A 21,414-nucleotide genomic window follows, 5' to 3' on the forward strand; every position below is an offset into this window, starting at 1 on the left:
GGTTGCGACCGTTACATCACGCCGCTCATGACGCGTACGTCTTCCTGTTTCCTTCAGCCGTGTCTTAAAGTGGATCTTAGTGGCGGAGGAGCGCTCCAGCATCCAGTCCTCTGCATCCAGTGCGCCTCGGAGACACACATACACGCGGTCTCGCGCTCTCTCTCCCTCTCTCTCTCTCTCTAGCATACTCTCTATGTCTCTCACTCTTTCACACAGCACAGGATAGAGGGAGAGACCGACGCGCAAGAGCTCTTTTCATCTTCTATATTTTTCCCCTATTTTGTTCTTTTCGCTCGCGTCGCCGACTTTATTCCAGCTCTTCATTCTCTGAGACACTGTTATATTCCAGCATACAGCAATCCTCGGTGCCCTGCGCGTATTCTCATTTTTCCCCCCCGCAGGAGTTCAGGTTGTCCCCCTCTTCATCAAAAGGGTAAGTAACCTTGTCCTCGGATACCTCCCTCTCTTGTTCTCGTTCTGCCTCGCCTGCGCACGGTGGGCGGAAAAAATAAACAAATCAAACATCGTTAACGGGGAAATTTATTATGGTAATCAACTGCTAATCATTTCGATACGACATTATTTGCTCTGTTTCGTACCCTCATCTTGATCTGTGGTGAGAGTTGCGCGAGCAGCCCGTGTTTGTCTCGAGGATGATTTGCGAGCGGTAGCCCAGCCTTCCTCATCAAAGCACAGAGATCAAGTTGATTTCCAACTTTAAAAAAGTAAGTTTGGGAAGCGAGTTTTTGTGCGAAAGGAATCGTGATTTCTAACAAGGGCTGTTTTTGGTTGGTTTTTTGGTTTTGTTTTGGGTTTTGTTTTTTGTTTTTTTTAGGCTTCATGTGTTTGGCTCTCCTCCGCGCTTATTGTAAACTGTGAATTTGCTATGACCTCATATTGTCTTTGTCCCATTGGCTAAGTCTTATTTCGACTCATTACGGTATTTTTTAATTGATAAGTCAAACAAAAAGTCTTGCACAGTAAACTACCGAGGTACTCAGCCCTCCCGGTTGGTAAATGGGGTTTCTATCTTGTGCGGTAGCTCTCTAGGACAGATGTGATAAAGCGCAGTGTTTCGATTGTGTGCGCAACTCTTTTGATATCCAAGTCTGTTCGCTGGCAACTAAACAGATATCCAAACCAACAGATTTCAGTCTCACTTGAAGAAATGTTGCCGGACTTTTAGTTCAAACCTTAAAGAATTTTTTTTAATTGAGTTTAAAACTTGAACTTTGCTCCTTTAAAAAAAACTTTTTGCATTGTCCTTTTTTCCGTGAGAGGTTTAAATGGTCCGTTTATGCGTGTATTGTTTATGAGTTTTTAATTAAGGTGTATCCTTTAAGTTTGAGTGAATTTCTGTATGTGAGTATGACAGATGCTTAAAATTGTTGCAAGTGTTTTTTCTTTAGGAGAGAGAACGAGAGAGTGTGAGAGTGCGCATGGGCAATGGGGGACAGGTGCGTGTTCGGCAAAGACAGGTGCTGGTGACTATTTCAAGCAAGTTTCCCGAGGCAGTGAAGTGCGTTTCTTTTTCTTTCTTTCTTTCTTTTTTTTTTTTTTTTACTCGTGTGGATGTATCAGGTCTTGTCTGTATGCCTGGATATGGCTATCACGACCTGAGCCAAAGGCATTTATCAAATATTTTTATTTTAGAATACTGGTGTCACAGTTTAACCCAGTGTGCATCCAGTAAGTCTGTACTTTCACAGTTTTATCTGCTACAAAATGTCATTTTTCCTCCCTGAATTACATCAAATACCATGTGCAACATGTGCACCACACTGCACAGTTTGCAACAAAGCCAACAGCAATATTGTGTTTGTGTGTGTGCGTGCGTGCGTGCGTGCGTGCATGCAGTGTGAAAGTGTGAGCCTTAGTGGCAAGACAGAAGTCTTTTAAAAAGTCTTTTCACATGCACTGACAATGTAAAGATGACACATTTCTTTTAGTCGGAGCTGAGGAAAAAGTATTCCTGAATCAAAAGAGAGAAATTTCTCCTGCTGTTTGCTTTCACTTGCACTTCAAAGACAGCCTTCGAAATGAATGCCTTTGAATGTTAAACTATAAACATAGATCTGAATCCGCCATGTGACATGACTGCAGCTGCATTTCTATGTGAGCCAAATCAATATTTTTTATGTTTGCACACTATAAAAAATTAAGTTACCTTAAATTCATTAGATTTTATTATTTTCTGACTGAGCCATTGTGAGTCCTGACAAAAAACTGTCTTGTTTAAAAAAAATTTTAAAAAATGCCCACCTACACTTTTATCCTAAGAAAACACTGAAATAATTCACAAATTACTCACCTCAAAATATGTAATTTTTTTACAGAAACATTAAATTGTTTCTGACAATAACATTCGAGATAGGCTGCATCTGATATGGCTCTGACTGAGGCACTGCCACCGCTGCTTACATAGCATTATTGATGCAGCCCTGTACTGACAAAACGTTTTGCTTTCAGAAGGGCATTAGGGTTTTTTGTAAGAGCGCTTTAAGTTGCTCCTTGCCAGAGTTGACCCGCGTGACCTATTCATTTGAGCAGAATTAACTGCCCTTGCCAGATGAAAAGACAAACAAAAAACACAGAAGTGAGCTCATGCTGGCACCAAAATCAATAGGCCTATTTTGTGTTTCTTTTTTGTGTCACTTTTCCCATTGAGTACGATATGATGGCCATATTGATTAATGTGAATGCAGGACTTTTACAATTGCGCAAAGACTAAACGTGGTTTTAAATATTTTGAAATTTCTTGTTAAATTGACCGACAGCGTTTTAGGCTTCAGTAAAGTGTGTGAAGTGATACGTAGAATGTGTACGGCCTCCTCCTGCATGTTTTTTTTTGTTTGTTTTTTGATGATCTTAACCCTGTTTCTTTTTATTTGATTTTGTGAGCTCCTACGTTGGCTCTCACTGCACAATCATGGAAATGAGGACAAGTACTTAAGTAATTATCATAATTTTATGCAGCTTTGTGTTCCGTGGGAATTGGTTCAGTGTCGCGCAGCATGTAACATGGGACAGGATAAAATGTAGGACTTTGCCCTGGAATGTCGAGCCAAGGCCTAATTCTGACCCCGTCTCCCTTTAGCCCTGTGTTCTTACTACCTAAATGTAATCATGAATGTTTAACGTTCATCACTTGCAGAAACTAAGACGAGGTTCCCTGCTGCTTTGAGAGAAATATCTTTAGTTTAGACCCATCGAATCGGCTACTCCAATTCTCTAGAGGTTAACGGATTCTGACTTTTTCAGTATATGAAAAAATGTTTAAGCTTTTTTCTTTCTTTTTTTTTTTGGTACAGCTTTGGTTCTTGCTTAAGGACAGGCCAAAGTGAGGGAGTTAGATTCTGAAAATATTTTTCACTTTGGTGAGTCATGCAGCTGTGATTTTTCCCCCCCTCCAGGTACTCAGAGGCTTTGATCCTAGAGGACTGGATGTGTGGGATATGGCCCAATAGCAGCAGCCCGTGATGCCGGACCATGACAGCGACTCCCTCCTGAACAGACAGACCAAGCGAAGACGTGTGGACATTGGTGTTAAGCGGACCGTGGGCAGCACATCCTCCTCCACAGCAGCAGTCACCACAGCCACCACTGATAACATTGCCCGCGCCAAAGCAGCCATTTTTAGTGCCATGAACTCTTTGAGCTCCCATTCTCACCACGGATCAGACACCGACTCCATGGAGTGCTCCGTTGTGCAGCCACATGGTGGGCCTGGCGTTGTGTCAGCTAGTGACAGTGAGTCCAAGTCCAATGTACTCCGAAAGCTACTGAAGAGGGCCAACTCATACGAGGACACCATGATGCCCTTCCCTGGCACCACCATTATCTCTCAGCTTCTCAAGAATAACATCGCCAAAAATGGAGGAGGGCCTGAGAGGGGAGAAAGAGGGGACAGGGGTGATAGAGGGGACTCTGGCTTCCCTGGATCAGGGCTCTCTAATGCAAGTTCTGATGCTCCCCAAGAGGATGCCTGCAGTAACTCCTCCCAGGACAGCACCCCACAAGAGTGTTTGTCACCATTTGGCCGTCCTCCTGGCCTGGCCACCTTTGACATAGAACGTCTCAATGATGAACACCTGCGTGCCAAGAGAGCTCGCGTAGAGAACATTATCCGTGGCATGAGCCATTCCCCCAGCGTGGTAGTACCTGCTGCTACCCGTCATGAGCGTGACCATGATATGGATGGAGAACGGGACATGGAGCTGGACTGCCCACCTCCTCAGTCTCAACAGCAGGCCCCCAGCAGCCCACGGGGAGGCGAGGTGTGCAGCAGTAGCCGAGAGAACAAGCGTAAACAGCGTTTGCCACAGCAACAACAGCAGAGCTTCACCCAGCTGGTATGCCAGAGAAAAGAACAGAAGCAGGAAGAGCGACGGCAGCTCAAACTGCAGCTGGAGGACATGCAGAAGCAACTACGGCAGCTGCAGGAGAAGTTCTTTCAGATATACGACTCAACTGATGACTCAGAACACAACGACCTCCACAATGACATAGGAAACATGTCAGAGGACAGCCCAGCAAGGTCTGATAACGGAGGTGACGATCGGGGTGGAGATGACTTGCGCTCAGACAATGAGATGTCTGACCTGGATCCGGGCCATTTCATAGACAGGGCGAGGGCATTGCTTCAGGAGCAAGCCCTGCTGGCTGACGGAGAGAAGCCAAGAAGAGAAGGGCTTAGCAGGAACAAAGGACACGGAGGTCCGGGTTCCTCGATGCATGCTGAAGGCAAACAGCTGGCAGAAACGCTGAAGCAGGAACTCAATTCTGCCATGACCCAGGTGGTGGACACAGTGGTTAAGGTGTTTGCAAAGCCTCCACGCCCTACACCTCAGCAAGCCTTTCCTACACTTTCCATACCTCCTGAAAGATTTCCTACTGCTGTCAATGGAGACAACCCCAACTTTCACACCGCCAACCAGAGGCTGCAGTGCTTTGGCGATGTCATCATTCCCAATCCGCTCGACTCCTTTACCAGCATGCCCGGGATCCCCGGCGCAACCAATGACCAAACTGAGGCACTGCCCTTAGTAGTGAGGAAAACACCCAGTGAGCACCACCACCAGGCCTCAGCTGTGGGTGCCCACGGTGGAAACCACCACCCCGCCCTTCACCCCTCCTCACTCTCTGCCTCCATGGGCTTCAGCCCCCCATCATTTAGACACCCCTTTCCACTGCCTCTCATGGGCTACCCTTTCCAGAGTCCTCTTGGCGCACCCCCAGGTAGTTACACAGGCAAGGACCGTAATTCACCAGACTCCATGGACCTGTCCAGGGAAAGCACCGGCTTGAGGACCAAGATGTCGTCAGGTCATCACCTGGGGCACCACCATCGCTCTTGTTCTCCAGCACACCCTGGCAGCACAGCCGAGGGGCTCTCCCTGTCCCTCATCAAGTCTGAGTGCAGTGATCTCCAGGACATGGCTGACATCTCACCCTACTCAGGCAGCAATGTATCCTTTAACAAATCAGGGTGGTGTGCGTGTGAGTGTGCGCGTGTTATCGGTCTCAGCTGCGTTTGACGCTTGAAAGGCCAAATAAATAAATGTTTTAACATTGTGTGGTCCCAACTTACAGAGGCATCAGACTATCTCATGCCTCTGTAAGCCAGGGGGGGGAAAAAATCTGATTTCTGGTGGTAATTCCCCATAGATACAGGTTCGAAACACTGCATCTGAGCCACAAAGAGTTAAAAATCAAATCTTTTTGAGTATGTTTGAAACTAGCCTAAGAAACTGAGAAATTGTTGATGAATCACTTTTCCTCCCACTGCTGTTCTCCTCTCCATTGTACTGCATTGTTGTATTTATTTTTACACTCATACCTCTTCCTTCTCACAGCACCCTACAGCTTTTTCTTCCATCTTCAAACCTAAGTGCTTTAAAAGCCTTCTTGTCACATATCGCTTACTCGCAAAAGATTAGGCCCCCACGACATTAACCACCCCAATTCTCTTTATAAAAATGGCCTGGAAAAATAGCTTCCTGGAACTTGGCACACAATAGTGTTATATAGCCTGCCTTATAGTTTAACCCCTGTGTGCCCCAATCATGCCCTGTGGATAAAGAGGCTATCCCCTATGGGAGGCTCAAATTGAATCCCCTGGGGACACGGGACTAATAGCTTAAACATTCAGTGCCTTCTCCGTTTCCTGTGTACCTCCTTAGTCCCTAAGTATTCAACACCCCTTAACCCTCATAAAAGTTTGATTGGCGTCACACTACCTTTTTTTTGTCTTCGTATCATTAACATTCATTATGTGCTTAACTAATTAATCCTACCGCTTTGTACCTGTTGTGGATATTATTAGCGAGTGAATATGTACACTTAACACTTTGGTTCCCTTGTTTGTGCACACCTGAGTGCCGAGCCTTTTGTGTGTCTGTGTGCGTGGATGCGCTTGTGCGTGTCTTTTTGTGTGTGCGTGTCACAAAAGGTTTGCCCGAGGATTCGGGAAAGATGTATATTTATGATTGCTTGTGTTTTCTCTTGTGTTCCTCTTATCATCCATCGCTGTTGTAAAAAGCCCACAATCATTGTCGTTTCTTCTCTCTTTTTTTCATTTCATAAAGATCTGTCAACAGCCCGGGGGGCCCTTCGGCTGTTGCTTGGCAGCCAAATACTTCTTTTTTTGTTTTCCCTCCCTGCAACCCCCCACACCCCCCCTCCTCCCTCCTTTCTGTCTTTTCTTTGAAGCGGACGTTAACAGGTGTTTGCAGCGAGCTGTTTATCTTTCATTACCTCGCCTTGTCTTGTCTTCTGACCCAAGGGTGAACGCTTTCCAGAGATCCATAATCCTTTGCTTCTACGGGCTCCCGATGGAGGGATGAAAAGAGAGAGACATACAGAGACTGAGAGAAAGTAGAGAACAATCAAACCACATATGCCAGATGCTGTGGCTTTCATTGTAGCATTTATAAATTCAGGGCATTAACAGACGTACTCTTAAATGGAAAAGAATCGAAAGAACACGTCCACATGTGTTTGACATGCGCTTGTTTTTATTTTTTCACATTTTATTTCTCAATCCACAGGTTTCGAAGCAAAGTTTTGCCATTTACGAGATATAGTTTTGCGCATTCTTTATTTTAATTAGCGTGACATGTATGAATTTGTTTGTTTGAATTTGCATCTGTTTTTCTAGCAGCTTCCATTAGTGTGTTTTTTTTTTCCCTGAGCCTCAGAAGTCAGGGACAGCTTGTCAGACATTTTGCGAGGTGTGTTCAAGTTCACCAGGTCTCGGCAGTATTGTGGAGCAGATGGCTGCTATCAATTTCCTCATTTGTTCACAGTCCGACTCCAAATTTTCTTGTCCTTACACCTGGAATTAGGAAGTAGAGCAGCTATTTTCCTCTCATGACTTTGGGCTTTGGGGAAGTGTTGTGAGAATGATGATGTCTTGTCAGATGTGGCAGGCGAACAGTGGGCCAGCTGGTGTGAGTGCACCATCATGACAAAATAATAGCCTTGCACACCACCCCTAAGTCCAATCACAATTACATTTGCAAGCTGTGAGTGAATTGGAAATAGAAATGTCTCATTAGGAAATATGAAGCTTCTTAATTGGTGGCTCAGTGGAGGTGGTATGGTGATATAACCGGAGAGGTGAGACCTTAACATCTTTGTCTTAGAACAAATTTTAATTTTGGCGATAAGGACATAGAGAGGGGGGGGATGAAGTGACCCGTATACTAATTGAAAAAGCAAAAACAAATTAATCTAAGTGTAAAAGCGTGGCTTCAAACAAATCCCACCTTGCCTTATTGCAACAGAGATCTCTTTTCCTCCTGCCTCTCCCTCTCGCTCGCTCTGTCTGAGGATCCCATTGTATCCCCTCCACTCGGAGCAGATGGTGTGGTGTGGAAAGTGAAGTGCTGCTCTTTTGGCCAGGCCTGTCAGAGTAACACCAGCCTGCCAGGGTTTCCCCCACAAGACCCTCGCTGCGTATACAACTGACTCTCCCCTCTCTCTCTCTCTCTCTTACTGAATCACACAAAGTAGACAGGGTCTTTAAGGAGCCAACCCAGCGTGGTTCAGCGTTTGCTGGCTTTGCCGTGTAACCCCGAGGCCAAGGGCAATCCAATCGAGCAGCTGATGCCTTCTTCCCGCTCTATAGTTACAGCTACATCTGGACACTTGACTGATTTTAACGGCCGCAGTCACCCCGGTTCATCATAAATTATGTCGAGCAATGTATCCTGTCCGCTCAAGTGTAAACAGTCTTCGGGAAAACTTAGAGCTGTATCTCCTGCGTGATTTAAATCCCTGCCTCGCTGATGAAAACCCTTGTTGAAACAGCCCGGGGTTTTAACACGTTCCCCCGCCCCCCATCCCCTGTTCCCTTTTCAATGTCTTATCCTCCAGATTGATATTATCAGTTGCATTATACGGCCGTTAATTCACCATGGAAATGGCTTGGGCCGTTCGGTGGCGCAGATGTGTTTCATTCTCCCCATCACTGGCTCAGTCCAAAGCCTCAGAGCCCCTCTTCTCCTTCTCCTCCTCCTTCTTTTGCTCCTCCAAGGGTTTGGCAGCATCAGAGGAGCTGGGGGGCAGGGGTGGAGCAAGGGGGTGGAGGAGGGGGATGTAATTGAAGGCTGGAACCATGCTATCCCTCAAGGTGCCCCCACCAACCCATCTCCATCCGCTCGCTGCTGCTCAATCCAGGCGATCCATTAGGAAGACGAGGGAATCTGACGTGTATTTGAATATAGTCTCTGTGAGCACGAGCTGGGTTTTTGTGCCGGTGTTCAGGACTATCTCCTAGACCTTGTTTTGTCACTGATATGAAGCCAACATCAGACAGTCATATTCAGGCTTGGCATGTGCTGTCGCCAAGCCATTAGGCCTTCTTGCCCGTCACTGGCGTTAACTGCTGTCTTTGTCTGTGATATGCAAATGTCTCCTTTTTTCTTCTTCCTTTTTTTAGGGGGGGGCGGAGGTTAGCACAGGGTGTAGGCAAAGGCGTTTGCTCGCTTTGACTGTGAAATGAGCCTCCTTATGTAAAAGCAAGAGCTGTAGTGCTGGCCAGCGTTTTATTTACCGTGACGCTCTCACACCTGATACGCACGATGCTAATTGCAAGCAAATGGTTCTGCTTTGGTGCACTGTCTTCAGCCTCCTCAACCCCCCTCTGCAGAAACCCTGCACTCATGCCTAAAAGGAAATTTGGTTACCCACCATCCAAATGATTATTTCTTTCCAAAATTACTGCCAATTATTACCAAGTTCTAGTTTGTGGCAATGTCTGTGTTTGCCTGATGTAGAAGTTGATTTTTGATGTTCTCCCCCCTCAAACTACTGTCGTTTTCCTTAATACCAGCTGTTTTCAGATCCAAGAAGGTCTCTCCCCAAATCATCTGAAGAAGGCCAAGCTCATGTTTTTCTATACCCGCTACCCAAGCTCTAACATGCTCAAGATGTTTTTCTCTGATGTCAAGGTGAGTCCAAAACATGCTCATGATCTACAGAATTTCTTTGACCTTACAAACCTTTCCATTTTTGCCAGACACCCTTCAATAATTTGCTTTTAATGTTGCTTTGACGATCTCTCTGTTTGCTGTCTCGTGTGTAACAAATGAAAGGACAGGCAGACACCTTCTCCGACTTTCTGTCTTTTGCTCCAGTTTCTTCTCTACTGCCAACGCACCTGCTTTAAAAGGGGAAGTTTGATTTGTTAATTGTGATATGCCAGCTTCGGTTGCCACGAACAATGTACACTTGTCTTCCCTTAAAACGATGTTGTTTCCTTTACTAAGGCATTGGCTTTATGCAAAAGACGAAAGAAGAGGAAGTGGAATGGGTTTACGTGAGGGAGCTGTAGAGCCTATAAGTATTCTAAAGATAAAGACCGGGATGAGTAATGGAAGGGTGGAGAGGGCAGAGAGGAGGATGGAGCCTAGAGACAGAGGAGTGGTTATCTGAGCAGGTGTAAGAAGGATGGTTTGATGGAGGGAGAGGCGAAGCAAACAAGTTCAGTCGGGGAAGACGGAAGGGATAAGTGCAAGCGCCACTTGGGAGTTTAACGAAAAATTTGGAAAACGAAGAACAATACTGCACAAGAAAAAAAGGGCCAGTAACACAATGGCCGTTGTAGATAACATGGTCGTTTTGTGTTATCGGGTTTTTTTTATGTATGTGTGCTTCTTTTTGGACTACACAGAGGAGTAAACACTGTGACAGATCCAGGTTATCTCATTCAAATCAGAAGATAACGGTTCCCTTTTTTTCTCCCCTCTGCTCTTGTGTGCCGTCACCACCAACCGTGACTCGCGGTTCACTTGACTTTCACTCGTGATTTCTTTGGATGTTTGGAAATTCTCACATCTTTTTTTTTTTTAAAAAAACATTACAGCGTCAGACTGATTTCAATTTTCCTTTTCTATTTTTTTTTTTTTAAACAGCGCAAACACTTAATATTGAAGGCTTTTAACCATTTTGCTCCAGTGACTAATCATTCCCATGGAGGTGGCCTCTCCTCATGAATGGCCTCATCAGATACTTAAACAAGGTCAAGATAATTAAGGGGATTATGAGTCACACACTGGTCTGTTTTTGTTTCCAGAGGAGGACAATAGACTCGAGCTGTAAGTTAGAAGACGTGTATGGGAATGAGACCATCTAATTAGATTCACCCCGCGCAGCCTCTTAGCGAGTGGTTGTCTTCAGACAAAAAGTCGTGAAGGCTAATCGGGTCTTGACTAATCAAGTCTGGACTGTCAAGAACCCTGTGAACGTGGGAAGTGGGTTGCCCTAACAAGTGGAGGACGCCGTGGCTGTTGTTCCCCTTCATTAAGCTTCTTTTATGACTTTCTTTCTTTACTTTGAGGTGTTTTTTTTAATGTTTTGTCAGATGTGTCACGATTCCATCGTTGATATGACAGAATATCCTCTCACTAGCTCGAAGACATCTGTTATTGTTACGGATATTGTTATAATGATATGCGAATAATAAAATATTCGATAAACGTATTCAGTCAATTAATAAAGTCAGCTAAAGTTATTGTACTTTGGCTTTTCAGTATATGAATTATAGGTAGCTTTGATTTTGCTGCTTTTTCTACATTTCCCTTTCATTTTCAAGCAGCCACAACCTCCCTCACCTGCACTCTTTATTTTTCTGGTCCATCTCTCTGTGGCTTTTAGCAACAAGCCTCAGCATTTGGGCCAGTCATGTGCTGTGGCGGCAGCAGAGGCCAGGACGGTTTTTCTCTTTTCTATATGTCATTCCTTCTCCTTTCTTTTTTTCGCTGATGGTGTGGCATGGTATGTGCGCCTCGGCGGGGCCGGGGAGAAAGAAAAGCCAGCGGCTGGATTTTGAGTCACCGCAGTAACAAAAGCCCGCTTTCCAGGGCCGCTTTTTGTGTGCAGTCAGCCAATAGGCAGCCAGAGATTATCTCCCACAATTCACTCCTGCGAAAACAGGAAACGTTGGAAAGCCCTGATGACTGTGAAGGGGCTTACGAGAGAGAGAGCGGGAGAACGAGAGAACGAGAAAGAGAGCGAGGGAGGCCCGCACAGGCTTCTCTGTCTTTCTGCTCTCCTCTCCGGTTGTTCTGGATGGTAGCTTAGCGCTCTGAGGTCATCTGTGTGCTTTCTGCTCCATTGTTGACCACCATATCAGAGAAAATGTTGGCGAGAGAGACAGTTTGGCCTTTCAGCATCTGAATAACATCTGAATAAACCCCACACCGCAAAAAACAAAATCTACTTTAAAACAGTCTACAAAAATATGAATGATGTGCGTGTGAAGTTTGTGAGTGACAGTCAAAGCACTGGAATACTTTTGGCAGACTACTAATATGGTTCAGATTAAAGATACTGCAGCGTTTTCCTTTTGTGGTCTTAAGTATGCGTTTGTGCATGAGCACAACATGCGTGTGAGCGTGTGAGCGTGTGTGCGGCGCTTTCTATCTTGTGCTCTTAACACTAAGCGCTGACCTTTCACAGGCTCTCGAGTGTGAGTGTGAGAAACACGCTTTCACTGTCTCTCTCTCATCTGCCTCTCAGCCAAGTGGGTGCACGTACACGCACACACCTTTATATATACTTATATGCTGTGTGTGTGTGTGTGTGACTCGCACATGCACGCACAGACGTTTTCCTCACTGCATCTCATGTCTGTGCTGGCTGACCCCTGCCAGCTCTGATTAAGGAGCTGCAGTGATGTGCTCCTTTGAACCGATTCCCTCCTTTTACACTGAACACACTCGTCCTTAGCTGCTATCAGGGGGTGTCGGTCCCCCCACCAGCAACTTAATGAACCAAGACTGCTGGAAGCTGTAGGGGGACTTGCCAAAATTAAATCCCTGAGTGTATTGAGTGCAGTTAATGCGGATATAATATAATTTAGTGTATTTACCTGCACTTTAGTAAATATTGTATCTTTTTTTTGTATGCCCTGTGCTACTGCAGTCGAGCCCTAATACATCTTCTCCCAAGCTGTCGGTATAATAAAGTAATCTTTGTCCGAAATGACAAACGTGTCCGTCACTCAGCTGTAGTGACACCTAAGGTCTCCTGCATGAGCGATGGCAACTTTTTCACTGACTTCAATCTCAGTATGTAGTCCTCAATTGTGCATGTGCTCAGATGCGCGCGCGCGCACACGCGGTCTCGTGGATTCGCTAAACAAACACCAATTCACTAATTTGCCCCCAATAGGATGCGAGAAATGCTTTACGCTACACTGACAACTTAAGTGAAACAACGCGTTTGTGCACCGTCACACTTCGCCAGCCTGCCGCATTATGTGTGTTTAAGAATAGCCCCGTGCAGCCCAGGTATTTGTAAGTGTCAGTAGTTTGTTTGTTTGACACTCTGATGTCACGACCCCAGCTTGCTGACTGCTCACGTTCCTACCCTCTACCCCCCGCACTGCCACCCCCAGTGAAACGCCATTGTCCGACAGCACTGACCTGCACCCATCCTCCTCTCTTGCAACCCTCCCCTCCACCCCATTTATGCTCACCCTGCACTTTAGGACAGCCGCCATGCTACCCCTCCTCTCTGCACACACCCTCCTAAACCCCTGCCAAACAATGTCGAGCGGACTTATTCTTTTCCACTCCGCCATTATGTCATCCGCTGATCATTCCAGAAAGGCACGGCCCATTCCTTTAGCCCTGTTCCACCTTGGTGCGGCTGTTTCACCACCTCTGGTTCCCCAACTTTTCTGCCCGTTTGGTTCCTCCCATTTTCGTGCGCTTGCGTGTGTTTGACTGCCATCCCAGATTACAAAGTGTGTGTGTCTGTGTGTTTGTGTGTCTGTGTTGTCGAACAATGGCCAGAGTCTAATCTCCATGTCAAAACCGCTCTGCCTCCCCAGCGAGCAGTCCGCTCAGCGTTTAGTAGCGTTTTGTCCTCCTATTCTTCAAGCACCACAGAAAGAGCAGAAAGGAGGGAGGAGTGAAGGCCTGTGAGTGTGTGTGCGTGTGTGTGTGTGTATTTTTGTGTGTGTGGATGTGGGCGATGGTTTAGGGGTACAAGCTTTCCAAAATTTTGAGCTCAAGCAGTTTCAAGGAGTCTGAGCAGCGAAACAAAAATGTTCTGTGTGTGTGTGTTTCTAGGAATTAAATTACAACTTTGAGTGCAACATTTTATGGTTAGGCAAAATCCTGAGCCCCTGGTGTCCTTATCTAGTTGTATGGATGTTTAGACAGTGTGTTTTCACTGATGAGGCCAGCCGGAAAAAAGAGCTGGGAGACCCGCAGAGCTTCTTAATAGGTTTACCTCGCCCTATTGAATCCAGCCGAGCGGCACAGATCAGATAGCCACAGCGCTTATCTCTGTCTCTCTTCCTCCTTTCCTTCTTTCTTTGCTCTTTTTCTTCTCCTTTCTTCCTGTGCAGGAGGTGCGGAAAGGGGAGGAGGATCAGAGTGTAATTGGTGAATGGGGTTAAGTACATGTTTGAGCCCCCCGCGGGCCAGGGCGCTTCAGATGATGACTTAATCGTTTTTCTGGTCAATTATGTGTTTGCGGTCTCACCCCCTCTGTTCCACCTCTCCCTCCACTCTCAGGGTTATGATAGGGGGGAGGTCTGCTCCCAGCGGGGAAGATGAACCACAGCCACACACATACACTCTCTTCCACTCCCTCTTTTCTCGCCTTGCCCCCCTCACGGCTTGCTGTCTTAGTTAATATCTCTATTATCTTCCCTCGCTCCGTAACCCGGGTTTCTCGCCACCTCAGATCACGCTTCAGCTCTCGTATATGAAAAGACACTGTGTCATCCTTACACTTCTTCTCCCCTCACGCTCAAATCCAACAGCTTAATTAGGTCTACAGAAGACAGCCTTGTCTTTGTAAAGTTTGCACGAAGCGTATTTGCATATTTCAAAATGTCTTTGAATTGAATTTCGCGTGAAGCAGTCTTCCTAAAACGTGCTAAACCCTCCCTCATCTCTGATTCCAGTTTAACCGCTGCATAACCTCCCAGCTGATAAAGTGGTTCAGCAACTTCCGGGAGTTCTACTACATTCAGATGGAGAAGTTTGCCCGGCAGTCCATCAATGACGGAGTCACCGGAGCAGAGGAGTTGAGCGTCAGCCGAGACTGCGAGCTCTTCCGAGCCCTCAACATGCACTACAACAAGGCCAACGACTTTGAGGTAAACACCAGCCAGGTTTCAGCGATTCTGTGCACGCCACACCGTAAAAACTGCACATGCTCCTAAGGAGGAACTGAGTGCACATGCCGCCCTTATGAGCAGGAAAAAAAAAACTGCTGAATTTCACCTGATACCTGGTGATGTAGGCGGGTACTGTGACACCGTGTTCTCTCTGACACTGTCTCACTGCAACTGCTGAGTTCAAGTGTCTTATACATCCTGTGACACCGTGCTGTAATGCACAGTATAAGGTAGCTTTTGCGCCATCACATAAAGCCCAGAGTGTTTTTGTTTGTGACGGTGCATTTTCTCAGGGTTTGTGTGAAGGGAAAGTTCAGAATCACCAGATCGGAAGATCCGTGTTTTTCACTCCAGTCTACGTGAGAAACTCTCATCTAATGAGGAAGAAGCCTCGCTGACAACTTACCAGTTTTGCATTTATCGTTGTTAATTTCCTCTCGGGAGGGCGCCTGTGTGTGTGTCTGCAGGTTTGTTTCTGAAAAACGACATTTTACTTCCCCGTATTCATTTACCTGTCACTGTGGCGTGACGTTTATGTGTGTATCTTCTAGCGTATTGCAATCATAAATTCTCAGCAGGCAACTTCACCTTTAATGTGTTTCATTTCTCTCACTTCTCCTTTTGCCTACCTTCGTGTGTGTGTGGCGCTGTGCGTGTGTGTCTGTGTGTGTATGATGTTTCAGGATCACCCGAACTCTCTCAATGTCAGCTGACAAAAGACCTTTTAAAAGCTTGTTTTAAGATGGCCCTGAAGAGAGTTGGATTTGTGTGTGTGTGTGTGTGTGTGTGTGTGTGTGTGTGCATGTGTGTGTGTGTGTGTATGCAGGTGAGCACTCATGTTTGTGTATTTGTTATAGAGAGATTGAGCCTGTGTATGCGAGGGTTTTGTTGTTGCTGCATTTCCCAGTGTCCTGTTCACCTCGAAGGGTACGGCCGTCCCTTGGACCGGCCTGGCATGCTGGCAAAGCACTTCTCCAGCATATGTGTGTGTGAGTGTGTGTGTGTGTGTGTGTGTGTGTGTCACTTTGAGGGGGGAAAAATCTCACTGTTATCAAGGTTAAGCGTCCTACTGTTTTAGTGAGGGGAAGGGGAGAGAAAGAGAGTGAGAGGGGGGTAAGGGGGAAGAGGGAGATGGATAGATAGGGGATAGAGGGTGAGAGCTTAGAGACAAAGGAGAAAGCGATGAAGGGAGGGATGGAAAAAGGGAATTGAGGGGCGAATGGAAAGGGGAGAAAGAAGGGTAGAAGGAGAGATGGGGGGGGAGAAAGAGAGATGACGTGCAGGAGCGAAGTGCCCTTGCGAGCAGTGGGAGTTTTGCAAGCGCTCACATTTAAAGTGCCTCACTCTCTTTCTCTGTGTTTCCGTCTATCTCTCTCTGTCATTATTTGTCCACTGGGGCTCTTCTATGTGCACCCAAACACACACACACACACACACACACACACGCAGTTCCCCACATCCATCTTCAACCCTCTTAAGGGAGGCTTTGAAAGAGTGTGGCAGGCACTTGTATATATGAGGTCTTAATATGGCAAAAGGCCATCAGAGCAAAACAGAAAGAAAGTCCTTCTATTCAACTGCTCGTGAGGAGCGCAGAAATTATTGCGTGAGTCAGTAAGACTCGGGTCTAAACTCAAACAACAGCAGCTCTTTGCCTACTCTGACAGGAGAATGGTAAATTTATTTTATGTCTTTATTGTGTTCTAATCATTAAGGGTTCTTTTTTTTTCCCTTAAATTTGATATTTTCCAGAAGACTGCTTCAGCTTTCATATCAAATTATGCTCTCCCTGTGAGGAATCACCTGACACCCCTAACAGGAAATGGAAGTCCCTTTTGGGAAATGAGCTACCAAAAAACACCCCACTCCAGAAATTTGCTGGGTGTACAGTCAGGCCGACAGAGATCTTTTACAAGATGCTCTATGCAGAATGATATATATTAATTATATAGTTGCTCATATGTGGACTGCACATTAATACTACTAATGGCTTAAACTAGTAAAGGTTGGCTGAAGATGGAGTTTAAATTTCAAGTAGGTTTGGCTTTTTGGCTTTTAATGTAAGTAAATTAGAAAAATGTAACTAAGTGAACCTGTAAACACACACAGCGTACAAGCTCACACTACAAACGGCACCATACATACAAAACACACGAAATGACATTCTTGGATAGGTTTGCGTGACTCACGTAATCTCCATGACTGGAGTTTGCAAATCCTAAAAAACTATGCACGCAACATCCCGTGAATATCCCGTACTTGTCCACACAGCGTTCACATGCCACCCCCTCCCCCGACAAAACCCCTTGTTTCTGAAGCATAAATTAGATGAGGCACCTTTTAGACAAGACTATCATTCTTCTCCTGGAACCAGGAAGTTACTGTTGAAACAGGCTTAAGGGGAACAGCCTATTTGCATACATAAATGTAAAAATTTGCAAGAAGACAGACAGAGAGGAAAAGAGTGAGAGAGGCCAGGTGAATAAGTCTTCTGTTGGCCGAGGAGTTGCAGCGGTGGAGGAGGGTGGGAAGGTGTTTTGCATATTAAGGTTTTTTTTTTTTTTTTTTTTTTGCTGGGCAGGTGTCTGAGAGATACAGGAGCTGATTAGAGTTTAGCACAAGGAAAATTTGCCCAGCCATGCAAATTCTAACCCCCCTGACAAACCAACCGCCTTGGTGAGCACGAAGACTCTGCGTGCAAGAGTGTTAGTGTGTGGCTTTCGGTGCACATGTGTGGGTGTTATTAATGTGTGTGTGAGCGTGTGTGTGTGAGTGCGGGTGCGTGGGTTGTGTGTTTTTTGCTTTTTGATGTTTGTGTGGGAATGATGTGTTTGTGTGTATTACATATGTGCGCGGACACATTTGTTATGTTTTTTTTTTCCGTCTTATGTGTGTGCGTGTGTGTGTGTGTGTGTGTGTGTGAGTGTAAGTGTGAGTGTGTGTGTGAGTCATAGAGGTAATGTGGAGATGGAAATGTACTGGATGTGTATCAGGATGCCCCCAAGGCCCTTTTCTGTGGATCTCTCCCCTTTCTCCTCCACCTCCTCCTCCTCTTCCTCCCCTACCTGCCTGCACCACCACTTGAAACAGGAGCCTACGCAGATTCAGCAAGCGCACACACACACACACACACACACAAACACACACACTCAAACACACACACACACACACACACACTGAGTTTTCCCTTTGCCAGATTCTGCATCATCAAAGTTCCATCCACCTTGGTGGCGTCTTTGGAATGAATATGTCCTCTGTTTCAGTGATCGCACACTGAAACACACATTAACACACACACACACACACACACGTCTGTGGCCTTTCTTGTTTGATGCTAATCTGCTCTGTCACTGTGCTGGCCTAAAACGCTCCCCATCTCCCTCCCAGCTTCTCTTTTGTCGCGATTGTTTCCCCTTTTCCTTTCATATCCCTCCTCCCTCATTCCCTCTCGTCGTTCTCTCTTCCTTCTGTTCCCTCCCTCCTTTCATTCTTTCATCCTTCTTTTTTGCATGTCTTCCGTTATCCCCCCCCCTCCCCCGCTTTTTTCCCCCCCTATTAGGAAGTTTTAATGGCATAATTGTCACATTCCTTCTGGCACAATGAACACCAGCAGTAATTAAAGAGCTTGCCGTTAATTATCTAGACCCCGGCTCTACTTTCCTCTTTTCTCAAACCCCCCTCCTGATCCCCTCTCTTCTTCTCTTTCTTCTCCGCTTCTCATTCGCTCTGTCCATCGCCATCAAAGTCTTCCGAAACACACCCGGCCTCCCAAAGCCTTGACTTTGAGCGAGCAGCGCTTTCATGTGAGGACTCAAGTGAAAATTCTCACTTAGTGTCCTTTTTCTTTTTACTCTGCAGCCCCTCTGCCTGTCTTTGAACCTCCAATGACAACACACATCATCTTTCATAAGACAGGAATGTGTGTGACCTGGTAATGGGTTAGAGACAGCGGGGGGGGGGGGGGGGGGGGGAGAGAGAGAGAGTTTGAGGGTCTCATAAAGAGGCAGTTTTATGATGGCTCTGGGAAACTCTCAGATTTCCATAAGGCAGCCTAGGCCAAGTTTTCTCTGTCAGTGACCACTCCTCCCACAGAGGGCACACACACATACACACACCTGGGCGCTTAAAGAGGAAGTCCCTGTGATCTCTATGTGAGAGGGAGGTACCAGCAAAGGCGGTGAGAAGCCCCCGCCTGCATACACACACCCGGGTATCATGTGTCCTCCCTTATCAGCTGCTCTTTTTTTCTATTGCAAAGATGTTTCACTCCTTTTCTCTCTCTTCCCCTTTTGTCCGTCTGTCATCTCTCTATTTGAATTGATAACATCCTGCCATGGAGATTCTCCGCTGTGTTTTTATTTGTTTCTTAAAGCAAAGGGACAAAACTTTCTTTAGTCCATCCTCTTCTTCCTTTCCCCAACTTCTCCTCCCAGCGTCTCCCTCCTTCCCGTGCTCTCAGTGTCTCTCCATCCATTACCAGAGCCACAGAGAGCTGAGAGCAGATGCTGTCTGTCCAACCGCCGTGCCCCATAGCATTGTGTGCTTCACCTCTCCTTCCCCCCGCTCTCCCTCGTTCCTCCTCTTCACGTCCCTCTCGGGGCTCCATTTGTTCTCCACCCAGAGAGGCTAATGTCTGTTTTCTCCTCCTCCTGCCGCCACTGTTGCTTATCCCCTCCCCGTCTTGCACTCCTTCATTCCTGACCCCCTTTTTTCCCCCCTATTCCTTCACCACATACGCTACGGTGTGTTTGTGTGTGTCTGTGGGGCTCGGGGGTGGGATGGGGTGGCATTGACCGCATTTGACCTCAGGGAATTTGAGGTGAAAAGGTCAGAGCCACTGCATTGGATGCACAGTGACGCAAACAAGTATAAACATACATAAGTACCTAAAAACACACGCTTTCACACAAGTGTAGCGCTTGTACTCAAACGGCTCTAGGGTTCTCTTTGAAGCGATTGAAGACAAAAGGAGGTAGAAGATAGAGCACGAGAGATGAGAAACTGGCGGTATAGATTTAGGTTCAGACCTGCCAAAAATACAACCAGTACAATTTGCCAGTGGGTTTATGTCAACAGCACACATGCACACACACCTCCCATCGCCCTCTTCTCTCCCTCATCTCGTCTACACAACATCTACTTTGGTTTACTTTCCTGCCTATTAAAATCTCACCTCTCCTCCTGAACATTTAAATCTGCAGAGCAATGCGTCACGCGCAGCGGCAATACGTAAAATAATCCACTCGTCTTGTGTAAACATATTCATGAATATGTTTGCCTTTTGCTTTTCACAGAGATGATGAAAAGCCTTCGAGTTAAGGCGACGATGCTGACCTGAGGGCGGGAAATGTCTTGCGTTTTGCAATCATATTTGTTGTTTTAATAAACATGAACTGAGTCACAGGTAGACCTTCGTAGATTCGGGCTGAGATGAATAAGACTGTGAGACGTAATAACATATGTGATGATAACAGGCTCGAATGGTCCATTTTCCAAAGTTTGCCGTCATAGAATTAGGGATATTACACTCGTGTCACTGGAATTGAGATGGAATGAATTTTGTTTGTTTGAAGTTCAAAAATCAGCATCTCCCCAAAAAGCAACAGCTTTACTTACCTTTTGGATAATCTGTTCATCAATTCTTCACTTCAATTCTGCTTTCTTACAAGCTGGCAAGATACCACCGAAAAAGAAGTGAAGACATTTGTTGTTCTGGTGCTAATTGTTCAAAGTGAGACTTGCATCAAGATTACTGTTCCCAGGTGGTATCTGCTGGCAGGAGTAAGCGTATCTACAAAATGGATCTTATTCTAACAAACCTTCAGATATCAGCCCAGACCTTCACTGAACCGTGAGCGCCACTTCAAACTTGTCTCATGACTTTTGAATTTTTTTCTTACGGAGAAGACTTAGAGAAAGAAAAGAACAGAGCGTGTGATCATCTGCTTCTCGCTGAATAGCTTGGGGCTATTAAGGACCCCCGTTTGACACACCCTGACAGGTCTTTTCTTTACTGTGAAGGCTGTGTGTTTGCATGTATGTGTGTGTGTGTGTGCATATATGTGATTTACAGATTTATTCTGTGTTCCGATTAAATGACCGGAGCTGCGTGTAGAGCCTGGGGCAACAGGAGTAGCAAGGAATCACTTAAAGAACTACATGATCCCTTTGCTCCTTTTTCACCTGCTCGCGCACACAGACACACACACACACACACACACACACCATCTTGTTATGCTAGCTTGCTTTTTCCAACAGCGCACACCCACCTCATCCTCCTCTTCCTCTCTTCTTCTCCCCTCTGCTCCCTCCTTCTTTCGCTCCTCCTTCTGTCCCTGGTCACCTTGTGAGGGGCAGCCTGCTCTGTGGCACAGCTGCTGATTATGTCATTATTTCTGGACCATTTTGGTCTCCCTTGGTGTGTGTGTGTGTGTGTGTGTGTGTGTGTGTGTGTGTGTGTGTGTGTGTGTGTGCGAGAGAGAGAGAGGCTAATGAAGCGTGGCAAAGGGACGCATGCCAAAATGACCAGGGCGTGCATCAGAGCTGCAGATGTGTCAAAGCAACCCCCCAATATCTTACACACACACACACACACACACACACACACACACACACACACACACACACACACACACACATACACACTCATGCTTCCCCCACTGATGCCAGACGCTCCCTCCTTCAATCCAATCTGCAGTTTATTATTTTTCTTTCGTCTCCTGCCATCTTGCTCCTTCACTTGCCCTTCCATTCCATCTACTCCTATCCGT

At 46.1% G+C, this 21,414-nt stretch overlaps 1 protein-coding gene across 6 annotated transcripts in view; it reads left to right on the top strand.

Moving 5' to 3' along the window:
- Positions 1 to 21,414, top strand: part of LOC146501627 (prospero homeobox protein 1-like) — a 35,798-nt gene that overhangs the window by 4,608 nt on the left and 9,776 nt on the right. For 4 of the 6 annotated variants that reach the window (XM_085132325.1, XM_085132322.1, XM_085132324.1 and 1 more), the window contains 3 exons: positions 3,414 to 5,468; positions 9,348 to 9,455; positions 14,429 to 14,623. In XM_085132325.1, the coding sequence (XP_084988451.1) occupies positions 3,480 to 5,468; positions 9,348 to 9,455; positions 14,429 to 14,623 (2,292 nt within the window). In that variant the 5' untranslated portion in view covers positions 3,414 to 3,479. Of the gene's footprint in view, positions 1 to 3; positions 726 to 3,413; positions 5,469 to 9,347; positions 9,456 to 14,428; positions 14,624 to 21,414 lie in introns of those variants that run through there. The other 2 variants (XM_085132321.1, XM_085132320.1) reach the window with 2 other exon arrangements.

Source organism: Neolamprologus multifasciatus, chromosome 15, assembly GCF_963576455.1.
Source record: "Neolamprologus multifasciatus chromosome 15, fNeoMul1.2, whole genome shotgun sequence".
Taxonomy (NCBI): domain Eukaryota; kingdom Metazoa; phylum Chordata; class Actinopteri; order Cichliformes; family Cichlidae; genus Neolamprologus; species Neolamprologus multifasciatus.